At 47.4% G+C, this 14,744-nt stretch overlaps 1 protein-coding gene across 3 annotated transcripts; it reads right to left on the reverse strand.

Moving 5' to 3' along the window:
- Positions 1 to 1,506: 1,506 nt before the first annotated feature.
- nfya (nuclear transcription factor Y, alpha) lies at positions 1,507 to 14,684 on the reverse strand. 3 transcript variants are annotated; one of them, XM_036530982.1, is made up of 10 exons: positions 14,543 to 14,684; positions 11,809 to 11,932; positions 11,106 to 11,183; positions 9,536 to 9,682; positions 9,069 to 9,200; positions 8,365 to 8,470; positions 7,341 to 7,489; positions 6,612 to 6,785; positions 4,974 to 5,081; positions 1,507 to 2,362 (listed from the first exon to the last, which is right to left on the reverse strand). In XM_036530982.1, exons 2-10 carry the CDS (start codon positions 11,887 to 11,889, stop codon positions 2,303 to 2,305), a joined length of 1,035 nt encoding a protein of 344 aa, XP_036386875.1. In that variant the 5' UTR covers positions 11,890 to 11,932; positions 14,543 to 14,684; the 3' UTR covers positions 1,507 to 2,302. The 3 variants fall into 3 exon arrangements, with proteins under 3 accessions (XP_036386875.1, XP_036386874.1, XP_036386876.1); XM_036530981.1 differs by having other exon boundaries at positions 11,103 to 11,183; XM_036530983.1 differs by lacking the exon at positions 11,106 to 11,183.
- Positions 14,685 to 14,744: the final 60 nt, after the last annotated feature.

A 14,744-nucleotide genomic window follows, 5' to 3' on the forward strand; every position in this document is an offset into this window, starting at 1 on the left:
CAAATGGATTCAACTGAATGAGTCAGACCAAGGAGTTATCTGTGGTTTAGCATATATTATCCAAAAGCTACCCCAAAAATCTGTAGGTATATTTAGCTCCAAAATAATTACAGAATGCAAGCTCCTATAAAATACACCATGAGCACATTCACATGCATGCAACTACTTAATGCACCAAGTCTTTGTCCACTGTTCACTCGTGCACATATTTGTGTATGAAATGGACAGCTACTAAACAGCGCATTTGTGTCGAACTTCAAATTTTATTAACACAATTACAGTCTACCTTTGCTAGTTTATGGAAACCCATAATGTGTTTCGGTGACAACATACAAAACACATGTAAAATAAAAGGTTATCGGTTTAATGTTAGAATAATGTACAGAGTCTTCAACTACTTTGAAATAATTCATGCAGGAAGAAAAACAAATACAATATATAAAAAGTTTGTATGTACACAATTACCCCCCCAAAAAAGAAATCTGCCCTCTGCCATCTCTTCCTAAGAAATGTAAAAATGTACACATGCAACAGCCCTTAAAAGTATTGCAAATATCTAAGTCAGAGTACAACAATGGACACTACTGCAATAAACACTCGACATCTCATGACTGGTTCAAAAGTAGTGTGTGTTTCCAACGAAAGATAAATACTACAAACAGAACAGGATTTTATAGAAAAGACAATTGTGGGAATCCTCACAATTTAGGCTTCCTACACAGACAGAATGGAGATGAATGTGGTAGAAAGGTACAACACGTGAAAGAACAGTACCATCACTCCCTACTTATTACTTTCCATCACAAATTGATGTGTAACCAATAAAACACAATCCAATTAAGACCAAGACTGGCTGCCTGTCAGGCAAAAAGACCAACTGCTACTAAATCTGCAGTGAAACGGTTTCCTTAAAAACAGATCAGCAAAGGGCATGGACAAACGGTGACATTTCATGTGGAATTCCATTGTTCCCTGGGTTTAGAGCTCTCTCTGCATTAGATTAGCCTCAATGCGTCATACAGGAACTTTTGAGAACACAATGCTGGTTGGAATGTTCTCAAGGTGAAAAAACGCCTGACAGTGAGGACCAGCAGGGACTGATATGGATAAGAACCCAACTGTCAGAAAACTTTCCACGAATGGGTGTGTGTCTTTCTGTCAGGGGGGATGGGGGAACTCCAGGAGTCTCTGTAGCTCTAGTCTTATACAATAGCAATCGTAATTTCCCTTATCTAAAGGCTCTACACAAAAAAACTGCATTTTGTGTCACTAAGATTAAAATGAAAGATCAAAGCAAATTGTTAAACATGAATGCATAACCCCTCACTAATTCAACAAGAAACATAATATGTAAAAGAAAATAAAGTTGCATTTTACAAAGAGAAACTATTTAACAGCAAGACCCATGTTCAAAGCCACAGTATGACATCATTCACCATCTACATAATGAGACAAGATGTCTGGGAGAGTAAGGGATTTTAAGGGATTGATCAAGTTCCCAAGAACTTTAAAAAGCTGCAGTACTGCATAGAATTGGGAAGTGCAATTTGTAACAGAATACACGTCTGCCATTGTTATTAAAAATTTCTATTGAAGAAATTCCATTGGCTGAACACAATCAAATCTTGTTCTGCAAATCCAGTGGTGAAATCTAGCCAATCGAATTCAGATATTTACATTTACACTGAGGGGAAATTAAAGAGATCACACATCTAGTCACACATAAAGCCAAGTCCCTTTCGTTCTCAGGCTTTTGACATTTCAGGATGTCAGCATTTTGGGGTTCAGAATTCAGATTAAGTGCTTCGCCTGACCCTAGCACACAAAAAGTAAAACAAAAAATATACAAAGCTATGGCTAAAGCTTCTTAGTATTTTTTTTCTATGTAAGAAAATCGGTAATACAAAGCCCAATGTTTACATAAAGATTGTTTAAAAAAAAAAAACACTAAAATATGAAATTTGCAAAAATGTTTCTTTTTCATTTGTTTGCTTTTTGTCCCCTTAATATTAATCTCACTGAGAATTTGCTATTGCCATTATAGCCAATTACTTTCCACGGTAACACAAAGGATCATAGGACATAGGTGCTGTGTGCTCTGCGCTCAGGCTTGGAGACTTGGGCTCCGGTAGATTGGAGCCTGAGAAGAACAGTTCTGAGTTCTGAATGGGGTGACCCTGGTTGGAACCACTTGGCGACCGGTAACCAAGAGGGAGTGGCTGAGATGCAGGGCTGGACGCAATGCCTGCAGCAGCTCCAACAAACACACGTACACACATACACACGCAGGGATGGCTTGGTGTTACGACACGCGAATCATCTGGCCCACGTTCTCCTCTCCGGTCTGCGCCTGGTCCTGGGTCTAGGTGTGAGTGGGGGGGAGGCAGAGGGGTAAGAGGTAAGTGGTCACATGTACTGTATAAACACAGAACAAAACACTACATTTGTACAGTGATGCCAATTCCTGGTCTTACCAGGAGGCTTACATTGTAATATCACATAACTATCGTACGACATATTGAAAAGCCAGAGACCTATATTGTGAGGTTTACAATTCCTTCTGACAGTGTTACATGCAGATGAAGATTTTTAGTGGTGATCTTTGATTTGTCTGAATACCTGAGCTTGCTAGCTTTGGTTACTTTAAACCTCATACATTATATTACTGGAGTGTGAGCGTGTGTGTTCAAAACATTCCCCTTCAAATCTCTGCCCAACATATCATGACTCTGAGCAGTTTGAGAAATCATCTGAAACTAGTTCTTGTTTCTATATTGTCTCTGGTTCATTTGGAGACACCCAACTTTGAAAGGTTGTCAACGACATAAGTGGTTGACAAATTAATTTTATTTGAATGCCTCCTTTGAAATAAAGGCAAAGGTTTGATGGAGGGGTAATTTGATAGAGACAATGCAATTACAGTAATGCTTAATGGAGACTTGTTATACTAATTTCAATGTCATTCGTAGTTGTTTCTCTTTTCAAAAAATCATTTTGTCATATGTGGTTTCGCCATAACAAAAAGGAACTCACAAATGTTCTGAGACACTCAATGTATTTTTTTAAAAAACTGTTCATCCATTTATTCATGATTAAAACAGCAAAAAACATGGGATTCGTTTGTCCTTGAAACGCGTAACAAACGACGATGAGTAGCTACGACAGAGAGCAAGCGGAGCTGTACAGCGATGGTGTGGACCAAAAAAAGCAAAAAAAAATTAACGAAAAATACAAAGCATGCACACAGAGCAGTGGGGTAATTAAGATGGAAACATGAAACAGACGCTGAGTAATGAAAAAAATCCCCTCTCTCTCTCTACCCAGTATGTGTGGCCAATATGGGTCTCCAGTATCCCCTTATGCATACCTGTCCCACTAAAAACCACTTTTCCCCACCTCCATCCCAGCATTAATGCGTTTATGTGGTCACACTTTAAAATAATAGCCGCAAATGTATAATTAATGGGTGGGTGAATGTTGCATGAGCGATATTAATATCACTTGTGTTTCCGCGAGGGCGACTGCACAAGAAGTTATAATTAGAGTTAGAATTATGGCTTGGGTGCATGTCTGCATGTGACCCGCAGCACAGCACGGCAGTGAATACTGAAACACCCATTTGCGGCAAATATTCTGAAGTGCTCCGATTACTCTTAGAACTCATAGTGAAAAATCCATACAATACCTTTGAACCATCCCTTCTACCTTAGCCTTGCATCTGTTCAGTGAACACAGTGTTAGGAGAGAGGTTTACAGCAAAGCACGTCACAGGACAGCGGCAGTAAGCACAACATAGGGAAGAAAAAAAAAAAACAATACGTTTAAACACAGGGTTCAGGGGGGTAGCCACAGAATGACATTGCAGTTGAGAGCTCTGGTTAAGCAGACCCCAGCTGTAAACATGAGAGCGCTACACAACAAGCGGCACAAGACACGCACGGAAATCAGCAGTGACAAGCTCAGCCAGGCGCCAGGCAGCTCTAGGAGGACACACAGACTCAAGTAAAGCAGTAAGGCCTCTTCGCTCCCATCGCAGTGTGCTCAACACTGTACTTAAGTCTGAGCCTAGTTTTTGGGGGTGTCTCTCTTTGACCTAGCACCTAGCACTTGCCATCTGACATTAGACTAACTCAAGTAAGCCACTGTGAAAGTGTCGGTAACACTTCATTTCCTGAAACTGAGTGAGGAGACTCAGCATAGAACTGCCACACACTGGCTTTATCAGCTTGGTCTCTATTAAATTTGTAAATGTATGTGCAAACAAGCTTGGTAGGATTACAAAAAACACTCCAAGCAGCAGGAGCAGAATTGTGGACTGGGGAGTCTCAGTGGCACAGGTCTGAAGACAGTTGAGCAAAACCTCTGCTCTGCCCTACTCTGATCTGGCACTGAATTAGTAAATCCAACGCTCAACCCAATAAGGACTGTGAGACCAGTGGAGGCCAATAAGGCTCCATGGGAGTGCCGGCCAGAATGATCGGGCCTCCTTCTGTAATGGTGTGTCGGTGCATGGTTTCATTTTGACCAACGCTGTGAGTTTAGAGTCTCCAGAGTTCATCTGCACAAGGTGGCCCGGACAACAACAGTTCAGCTAAGAGCCTTCCCAGCCCCCAGTCTGACTGTCACTCACCATGGCTTAAACTTAATCTGGTACTTCCAACAAAAACATTTCTGAGCAAAAAAAGAACTAAATTTACAAAAAAGTATAAAAATAAACATATTGCAGCTCATATAATAAGTGGAGGTAGTCAGCATGACAAGAAAACATAAAGCCTGGTGGGGGTTTAGCATGAGAGTAAAGGACTAAAATGGAGCTTTGGTGTCAGGATACAGCAGCCCGGTATGGGGAGGAGGGGTGTGAGAGCTGCTGTCGGCTACCCGAGGGGCGGGGCGGACGTGGGTGGCCAATGAGAGCTGAGGTCCGCTACCTCAAACGTCGCCTCCTGCTTTAGGTTCCCCTGCAGCCCCCTCACCTGCATGGACAGCGCCATTTCCTCCTTCTCCTTAGGCGAGAAGAAGCGGCCCCCGTCGCCCCGCTTGCGCTGCATGGCGTGGCGGTGACGAGACTCGTGCAGGTATTTCTGGGGACAGAGACATGCTCAAGGTTAGCGCGAGGAGATGTGAGAATCCAACTCCGGATGTCCACTGCGTGTGCTGCAGGCTCTGTTAACCAACAGCGCCCACTTGTGGAGGACTGATAAAAATCCTTATATATTTCAGCAAGAATTGTGCATTGTTTTTGATCACATTAGGAAAACCGTATACACTGCTACAGAGCTTACTGAGGAGTCCTTTCATGTTTCCGCTTTATGGAGCTCCTGCATGGAAACTATACCGTTACTAAGAGGAGAGAGGTGACAACAGACGATGCCCTATAGTTCTGGATTGTAACAGTCCATGAAAACGGTGCAATGGGTGACGATACACTGATCTTGCATCTGAACATAGGAGCACAGCAACAAATCAACATCATTGAGCGTGTGGAAGTTTTCCAGAATCCAGCGCGTCGACCGTCAGAATTACGACAACATGACGTGCGTATCGCCTGCGTATTGCCTGCGAATTTCAGCTGTTGTTATCTCAAGGTCAGAAACTCTAGGACAGAACAGGGCATTACAATGGGTCAAAAATAAAAAAAAAATTAAACCTTTTTTCAATGTTTCTGCACAGGCAGAACACACACTGGCAGAATTACGCTCGTTACCAAGGGAGGCTTTGAAAAAAGGAGCAGTTTTGATGCTCGTGGCAGCCAGCGGACCTGTTCGCGTTTAAAGCGAGGGCAGGTACGCCGAGAGCTGAGCAACACAGACCAGCAGACAGACGTGTGACACGGACGCAGGTGGAAACGACACCTGCGCACACACGGACGGGGACGCAGCCGCGTTTAATCCGTTTATGCTCTTTCAGAGAGAGGGGGGCGTAAAAACAGCAGCCCGGGTGTGCTGGCTGAACCGACACCCCGTCCTGCTCTCCACGCGGGCCTTTCTCTCCTGCGCAGAATCTGTAGGTGTTGTGACTGCAATGCCGTACTGTGTCTCAAGGACCTTCAAACAACTACAGCCTAGACCTGAAAGTGACATACAGATTAACGTCTAGCGACCGTGAAGGTACGACACGCCGGAGTCAGGAAAGTTTCTATAAACGTGCGTCCATGACGCCGCTTTGACGCTGCGTTCCTGGGGGAGAGTGCTCTTTAAGTGCTGATCCATGATTAGCGTACCCTTCGCCAACTCTGACCCTGACAGTTTTAAGACAGGCAATAAAGCTGATCAAGAGCCTACACCGAGGGGCACTCCAGACATGACGTCAACCCCACTGGCCTCGGCAACCCCTGCAAGAGCTCCACCAAACAGCAACAGGAGCATTTTTCAGAGCCCATTAACGGCTTTCCTCTCATTTCTTCAACCCAATCAGACCGCCAGCACAAACTAAATTTAATGCCAATTTAACTTTTGATTTAAGGCTCGATATAATGCCAGTTTCCAAAACCGTGAAGTGGCAAGCTTGACAGAGCCCACCACAACTCGCACAGAGAGGTGATTCCACCTCCAGTCCCCCCCCCCCCCCCCCCCCCCCCCCCCCCCCCCCAGGGGCCGGGAGGAGACGCTCACCCTCCTCTCCTTGGGGATCTTGCCCTCGGCCTCCAGCTTGGCGCGGGCCTGCCTCCTCTTCAAGATGCGGTTGTACTGCTTGGCGTTGACGTACAGCGGCTCCTCCTCCAGCATCTCCGCCCCCGGGAGGGGGATCCTCTGCATGGTGGGCACGGTGCTGCTGCCCGGCACCATCTGAAACAGGGGGGCGAGAGGTCAGAGACGCGCCGCCGCGGCGGGGGCGGGGACAGGCACAGCAATGCCGCTGCTGCCAACGGCAGGACTGTCACTGCAGCCGGTTCACAGTGCTACTAGTTTTACTCAAACAAAAAATGCTTCCATTAAAATATTACATGCATCCCAAATCTACAGTGTTATTTCTTATTTTTCATAGATATCTATAATCCTTGGAGGATAAAAAAAGTTAGGGAAAATAAGTTCAGAGCATGAGGGTTTCATTTCATTAAATGAAACCTAGATGGTTTCTGTGTCAGTCTGGGGTGATTCTCCTGTTGCAACTTTCCAATAATGCAGTGAATAAGTGTAGCCCCACCTCAGTGAATAACAACACATGAACACTCCCACAGTAACCCTCTCAACTACACCATAATGATCTCCCAACACCGATATGGTTTTAACAGTGTGGAAAGCTTGTGGACGCTGTGCGGTGGCCCGTGTCCCCCTCCCTGTGCTCCCGTGCTCAGTCTGGTGTGGACGCGCGGTGTGGGGTACCTCGCAGGGGGGCCTTACCATGACCATCCCGCCAGCGTTCACCATGTTGCCGGACACTGGCAGGGTGACGGTCACAGTGCCCTGGCCGCTGTTGGTTGTGCTGGTGTTGGAGCCCGCCTGCACGATCTGGGCCCCCGCCAGGCTGGCCGCTGGGATGGTGATCATTCCTGTGGGAGCGACACGGCAGGAATGTAAGGGACCTTTGCACCATGCGTCCTGGTGACCACCTGATCCAACCGAGGGAGCCCTGGCAAGGCTGCCGGAGCCTGTGGTGAGCTGCCCTGCTGTGGGCATATGCCAGCACTCACTCCATAGCCAACACTGTGACTTCAACATAAAATGCCTGCTGCCATTGTGACATCACTGATTTTCACTGTTCTTCCATCAGACCACCCTGCTGGGGACTTATAGAGCTCGACACCATGCTGACCAGCATTAGCAGCGCTTTAAGAGAGTAATAAAGATAGTAAAGATACATGCAAGAGTGTCTCTCTTATTGGCTGTGAGAGTTGGGGCTGCGCTTATCAACCTCTGACCCAATCAGCAAAAAGGTGTAGCCCATTTAACATGCCGTTAAAGGGGGAAAAGGGTCACTTGATAGTACACTTAGTACATATGATTTGAGAGAAAAAAAGACTGCAGTACCCTCTCCTCTACGTTAAGACAAGCAGAGTGTCCTGCCTACACAAACAAAGTCATCAGCACTACCTACACAAGTTGTGGGATGGGTTAAGCCTACATTGCCCTTCTGGTTTGGGAGAAGGGCTGTGAGTCACCTGGCTGACAGTGAGGAAAGGTATGTGTGGGGTAATGAGAAAGGGAAGGTGTGTGTGTGTGTGAGAGAGAGAGAGAGAGAAAGAGAGAACAAGACAGGAAGGGAGGGTCTGCGTGTGTGGAATGGGGAAACTGTTGGGGAGCACACATGACATCGATGGAAGGAGCGTGTGTGTGGGAACAGTGAAGGAAGATATGTGCGTTATATGGGAGTGTTTGATGGTGAGGGAAGTTATGTGTGTTGGAGTGTTGGCAACGAGGGCGCTACCTTGCTGCAGGATGGTGCCATCAGCATTGACCGGCTGGTACACTATGGTCTGTCCCTCTGCCGTCTGAGCCACCTGCTGGCCCTGCACCGTTATCTGCTGCTGGCCCTGCAGGAGAGCCACACACACACACACAGGCAAAAATTAAACACGCAGTCTCGCCTGAGACAGTTACACACACAGCTACAAACATACATAAGCTCCTTATGAAATTTTCTCAAAAACATGCTTCAATTTCTGGAGTTTGTTTTTTTTTATTTGAGGACTGTACTGTTCAGGGTTTAAAGGAGATTCCATTTTGGCCAGAGTAACACTTACTGAAAACCGCCATGTGAAAATAAAGATTCAATCTGGCAAGACCCCTGAAGCCCTATCAGCCTGTCACTGGTATTAAAGCAGTGCTAGCATTTCACTAACAGTTTCAGCATTCCAAGTACAGTAGGAGTAGATGTAGGAGTGAGTTCAGACTCCACGTGCTTTCTTCTGTCACATGAGTGGTTAAGCTGCTAATATTTAAATAAATGCCGGTCCCTGGAGTCATCAGGAGGTAATGACAATGGCTTTACTTTAACTTCACTCTCTGGGTTTGCTGGGCTTGCAGGCCTTGGTGGTACGAATCAATTACTGGACTGCTGTAAAGAGTTAATGATTAGTACGGCTGTGTGGTGGGTGAGGTGGACCGTATTGGGCGCGTGGTGGGGCTGACCTGGTTCTGGCCGGCCGTCACAGCGGTCTGGGGCTGCTGGATGATGATCTGCTGGGTCTGGCCCTGTTGCCCCTGCACCTGCAGCGCCTGGCCCCCCTGGATCTGGATCTGTCCTGGCTGCACCAGCTGAATCTGGGGGCAGGGAGGGAAGGGGGTACATGGTTAAGCTACTCCGATGTGTCTGGTAGGCGTACAGCACCGCCGTGGCCTTTGAGGGGGGAATTCCTGTGATTGTTTGCCTGACGCACAACTTTTGTTAAAATGTTGCCAAAATCTACAAAATGTCACTGATTGTTCTGTTCGTACTGCAAGGTCTGGGAAGCCCAGACACACCCTGCGCAGTGACTTTAAGCACATTTGGCTGTGCTAGATTCAGTTCACATTCAATTTAAACACATCATCGCCGCAGATGCACACCTTTGTGATCACCACCGCACCCAGCGGAACAGTGAACAGATCTCCCTCACCTGCTGCAGGCCCTGTGCTCCAGACACTGGCACCTGCATGATGGTCTGCCCCTGGGTCCCGGGCATGGCCTGCACCATGATCGGCTGCCCGGAGGAGGTGATGAGCTGCCCGCCGCTGACCTGCACCATCAGGGGCTGCCCCTGGACCTGCAACGGGAGGGGAGAGGGCGACAGGTTAGCGGACTGAGCCGCGTAACCCGGGCGCAGTACCTCGCACCGCCACAGGGGGGCGACGGGACACTGAAGCAGGGCCGTGAGCGAACAACAGGCACAGCCAAGCGTACACGCTGCAGACTCCACACAAGAGGGTACCCATGCTCGAGCACAAACGCCCCTGTTGGGGGGGGGGGGGGGCAAGGGACGGGAGGATAAAGCCTACGCAGCCAAAACGCGATGTCGACCGTCACAACGTCGCTATGTGACGGTTGCACAGTGCCATGCGCCGGAGTGACACGGGCCATGAGTGAGGGGACGGCGAAGAACAAACACTCGCAGACAGGCCACGGCACCCACTCGACAAGCTCTCACACTTCATCCTCATGCAACCTCCCGCAGAAAGCGTGTGATGGCGCCTCGGGGCTGACGAATGACACGCATCTGACACATTCCCCATGCCGTTCCTCCACGCCGCTGAGGGATCTGTGTAGGAGCCGGAATGAGTCAGGCTACTGGGGAATCAGAACCGCCGTGCAGAATTTGAAGTCCACGCCATGAATCGTGCGGAGCCCAATATTTGCAGCCAGATTTGTTACGCATAAAGGCCTTCACATCTTGTGGAAAACCTCCATCTGTAAAGAGCTTTAATAAACTGCAAAGCATTGCCTTTATTTTAGAATTGATGCACATACGGATTCACTCAAAACTACAACACCAATTGCCTTTGGTAGCTGAGAAAATTGCCTTTGGGGGTCTTTAGGCAACACAGCTGTTTAAATAACCCTGTCTTAAAGCGATCAAAACAAATTCAAATCAACCCAGTCTGTTTCAAAATACAAATTTCAAATCAAATTTACACTTAATAAAACAGATGCAATGCGGTTAAGCTGTATTGACTGCATCCAACATGAACACTTAGCAGTAAGAAATTGGAATTTCATGAGAGGAATTAAAGAGATTCATTTTGGTCCCTAAGACAGCAGTATGTGCTGTCTATCTACAGAAACTGCTACTGAAGACCCAAAAATGTTGCCTCTGAATCCTGTCTTGGGACCTGAGCTTCCTGCACAGTCTCTCCGGCTGGGACTGTGCAGCTTGGAGTGGAATACTGCTATAATCAAACACGTTGTCTCCTATGCACAGGGCTGGGATAACCGGGCCTCACGCGGCAACGGGGGGCTCGCACGGCACGAGACGGGACAGAACCAGAGGCGGTCGCTTCTGACCCAGCGGTCCCTCGCGGTCATTCACGGGCTGGCGGCGAGAGGTTAGATGTGCTGTGTAGCTGGGGAGACAGCGCGGCAGTCTGCACCGGCATGCTGGGGTCGCACACGGGCAAGCACAGGTTGGGGGGTGGGGGTGGGGGTCATGCAGTGGGACAGGACAGGACAGGCCTCGGGGGTCACACCACTACCTGGAGTGTCTGAACCTGCTGGCCCGAGGCGGGGGCCACCTGCGCCTCGGTCTGCAGCTGGACCGCGGTCACGGTGCCCTGCGTCCGGAGACAGCGCACCATTACCACGCCGCCACTGCCACTGGGCCCCTCCCCGGAACAGACGTCGAGAGACAGACGCATACACCCACACACATCGCAGCGCTATTAAGCCCCCCCCTCCCCCGGAACACACGCGCACACACACGCATTATGCTGCTGCCGCAAAGCCCCTCCCTGGAACACACTCATAGATGCATACTCTGCAAACGCGCGCCCACACACATACACACACACACACACACACAATGCAGTGCTGGCGTTATCGACCATGAGACATACACGCTCATACACACTCACAAAGTCACATTATCGCAACATTCATGCAAACCCAAAGACAGGGAATTACCCAGTCTCTCCCACGCACACACAGGCAGAATATACTTCTCCCTACCACTGCTGCTGAACCCGAGACTTATACACTCACAGACAGACAGACAAAAATGACACACACAAAAAAGCACACCCCCATGCCACCCCCCAATCAAAAAATGTATCATCAGAAACACAGCAATTCAAAAACCATCCTCTCCTGGTATAAGGGACAGAAAAGGTTTCAGCCCTGGCAGGAAGGAGCACGTCATTCAGAGGCGAGCTCTCAGGCTGTCCTTGTGCTTGGGCCCACCTGCTGCTGAATCTGCCCGCTGGCAGCCTGCACCACGATCTGCTCCCCGCTAGTGGTGGTGGTGGTGGTGTATTGCTCCATGGTGGTGGTCTGCCTCAGCTCACTTCAGTCTGCTGCTGCTGATCTGGGGGGCACAAACGGGACAGGGTCTAGTGAGAGGTGACACGAACAACCCTCTGCTGGCAAACCTATGGGGGGGGGGGGTCAAACTCACACAGGGCAGAGGCATCGCTAGATGGAAAGAGGATGCAATACTAAGCTAACTTCAGTAACCTTGTGTGAAGGTTTGTGTGTGTGTGTGTGCTGAAGCTGAAATATCTGCCATTAACGAATCCACGTGTTAAGTAGTTGACAACGGTATGCAGTGGCCAGATCACAGTTGGCAGTTCAAAACTCTGGCTTCAAACTCTAGAAATATTTCCCTGCAGACACAATCCATTTTGGGGAATAAGACTGGTGATGGCCTTTCCTGTTGTTGCAGCGGAAACAGGCATTTAGATGAAGCAACGAATTTGCTAAGATCTACTAAAGTCGTTTATATCTTTTATTTTCTCCTTTTACAATTTGTAAGCTATTCAAGGAGGCAAGTCAGCCTTAATACGACTAATTTTAAGGGATCTATTCTGATAGTTGACTTAAAAATACTTTTGTGGCGGGGTAGTTATAAGGTGATGTGATACACATGAGTCTAAAATATTATATGATCACAATTATTTTCCCAAGAATTTGGTGTCCTACAGTGCACCATTGTATACAACAATGTTCGCCGAACACCTTACAGATTATTAGCCCGAAGGGTAGTTTTAGCCACCGCAAACAGTGAACAGAATGATCCGATATCAGGACAAAAGTAATCTGTAAACTGGTAAGTGGCTCTTAAAAAAAGAGTACATGCAAATTTTGCGATCACAAATCACATGATTTGCTGAATCGTATCACCCGCTAGAAACAAGCAGGGCCGTCTGATTCGTTAGCAGTCTATTTAGCATTTCGCTTCATGATAAAAACACCAACCGCCGGACGCCATTTTCTGAGCTGCCCCACACTAGCAGGCCAGTGTGCGCCGTCACTGAGTCAGTGACAAACACCATCTACATTATGAATTATTACAGGTAGCGCCGGCTATCTGTATATTTTACAGTAACACGACCGCAATATAATACTATGTTAAGGGAAAGTAAGTTTCATTACTTGAGGTTTTAATTTTAGGAAGCTAAACGTTTACGCAACGCAAATGACTAGCTGGTTGGGTTAGCTAATTTAGTCTACATCTGGAACCTGATCAAGATCGCGCAGACAGCAAAATAACCAAGGTTATCTCAAGCAGGTTGTATATTTGTAACAGATACACTAGTTTGGAAAGCTAGGCTAATGAGCAAAGATAGGTACCTTTCCATATTTTAGGATGAACTGGCTACATGAAAGGCAAATTCGGTATCTGATGCGCCTGCTAACAATAATCCCGCTGTCGCTATCTGCCTTTTTTAGCTAATCTGAGCGTTTTTGTAAAGTTGGCTGCATGTTTCAGGGCTAACTGTACTGTCTTTACCTGTAACATGCAAGGTAGTAATGGGTGTCCTTACTGAATACTAGCGTGTAAGAACAAAGAAACATTCAGACAAAGACCGTCCTTGGCCAGCGCCGATGCTGGCTAACTTCTGCATCTCAGGGTGCGAGGAAAAGTTAGCGAATATAGATCAGTCTAATCTAGACAGCTCAATTAAATTAGTTTCAGATAATGCAGCGGTGATATGCGGGAAATTTAAGAGAAGTAGGTAGAGAACGAATCCCGTTCCATATACGGATTTGCAGTTATGTATTAATATCGGTGTACAGACATGGGTGTGCGAGATAAATTGCTCTCTGGGTATGGTTTTGGTTGCTGGTTTGCGATTTATAATCTAGGAATTTTGGTAATATGTGCAATTTTCCGGTGCACTGCTAAATCTGAAAAGGAGGAAAAGCCGCCATGGTCACATTAAGGAAACTACCTACTGTCTACCTAAATAGAGGCGGTAAGATAGTTAGCCCACCAGGCCAGAGTGAAATGGTCAACGACCTAACTAGCTCATTCCTCGTCTTGCTCGAATTAAACAGGTTAGCTAGTTAAATTAATAAACCAGTTACAGGGAAATGGCTAGCTGGAAAGGGCCATAATCAGAGATGTATTGGAACTTATTTTTTTCTGACATCTGGCTGGTGAGTTCCTTCGCGGCGTATTACAGCTAGTTAGCTAAAGTAGCTAACGTTAGCTGGTAACATCAACTATAAACAGAGGCCTGCGTCGGGTAAACTAGCTAAGCCTACATAGCAACCCAATCAACAATTATATCGCTATCTAGTGCCAACATTTATCCACTGTTTCCATGTAGCAGTAAGTTATTCCCCCCAAGACAGGGCAGTTGGTCAGATAGCAACAGTACTGGCCGGCTAGTAGTTTGTTTAGGTGTGCTACCTCGCTACATTACACCACCCAGCACACAAGGCCTTTCCAAACGCAGGCGAAAACATCCCCCACAATCTGATCGCCTTGGGTAGCTTCAGACCATTTTAGCTTGCAATGTGTTACCAACAGCAGCTACGCTCCTGCTACCGGCCGAAATCAGTGAGCGTCTTGTATGTGTAAAAACACTGTTAATTCCTGCATTTTGTGGCGTTAGTAATTTGGTTGGTCAATGACACACCAATCCCCTGCTGTCGGCTACCTTCCCCTCCAAGCCGCGCTCCCTCTCACCGTTTCTCCGCCGCCCGATTCCCCTCTGATTGGCTCCAGTACCGATCCACAAAACCCAATCACCGTGCTCAAGGCGTGTGGACAAAATGGCGCAGAGAGAAGACCTCCAACAAATAGGACGGTTGTTTCCCCTCCCCTTGTCTTCTCCAGAGGTTTCCCCACGCCCCCATCGCGGCACTGCGCAGGCGCGAGTCACAGTCTT

This window comes from Megalops cyprinoides, chromosome 6 (assembly GCF_013368585.1).
Source record: "Megalops cyprinoides isolate fMegCyp1 chromosome 6, fMegCyp1.pri, whole genome shotgun sequence".
Lineage (NCBI taxonomy): Eukaryota > Metazoa > Chordata > Actinopteri > Elopiformes > Megalopidae > Megalops > Megalops cyprinoides.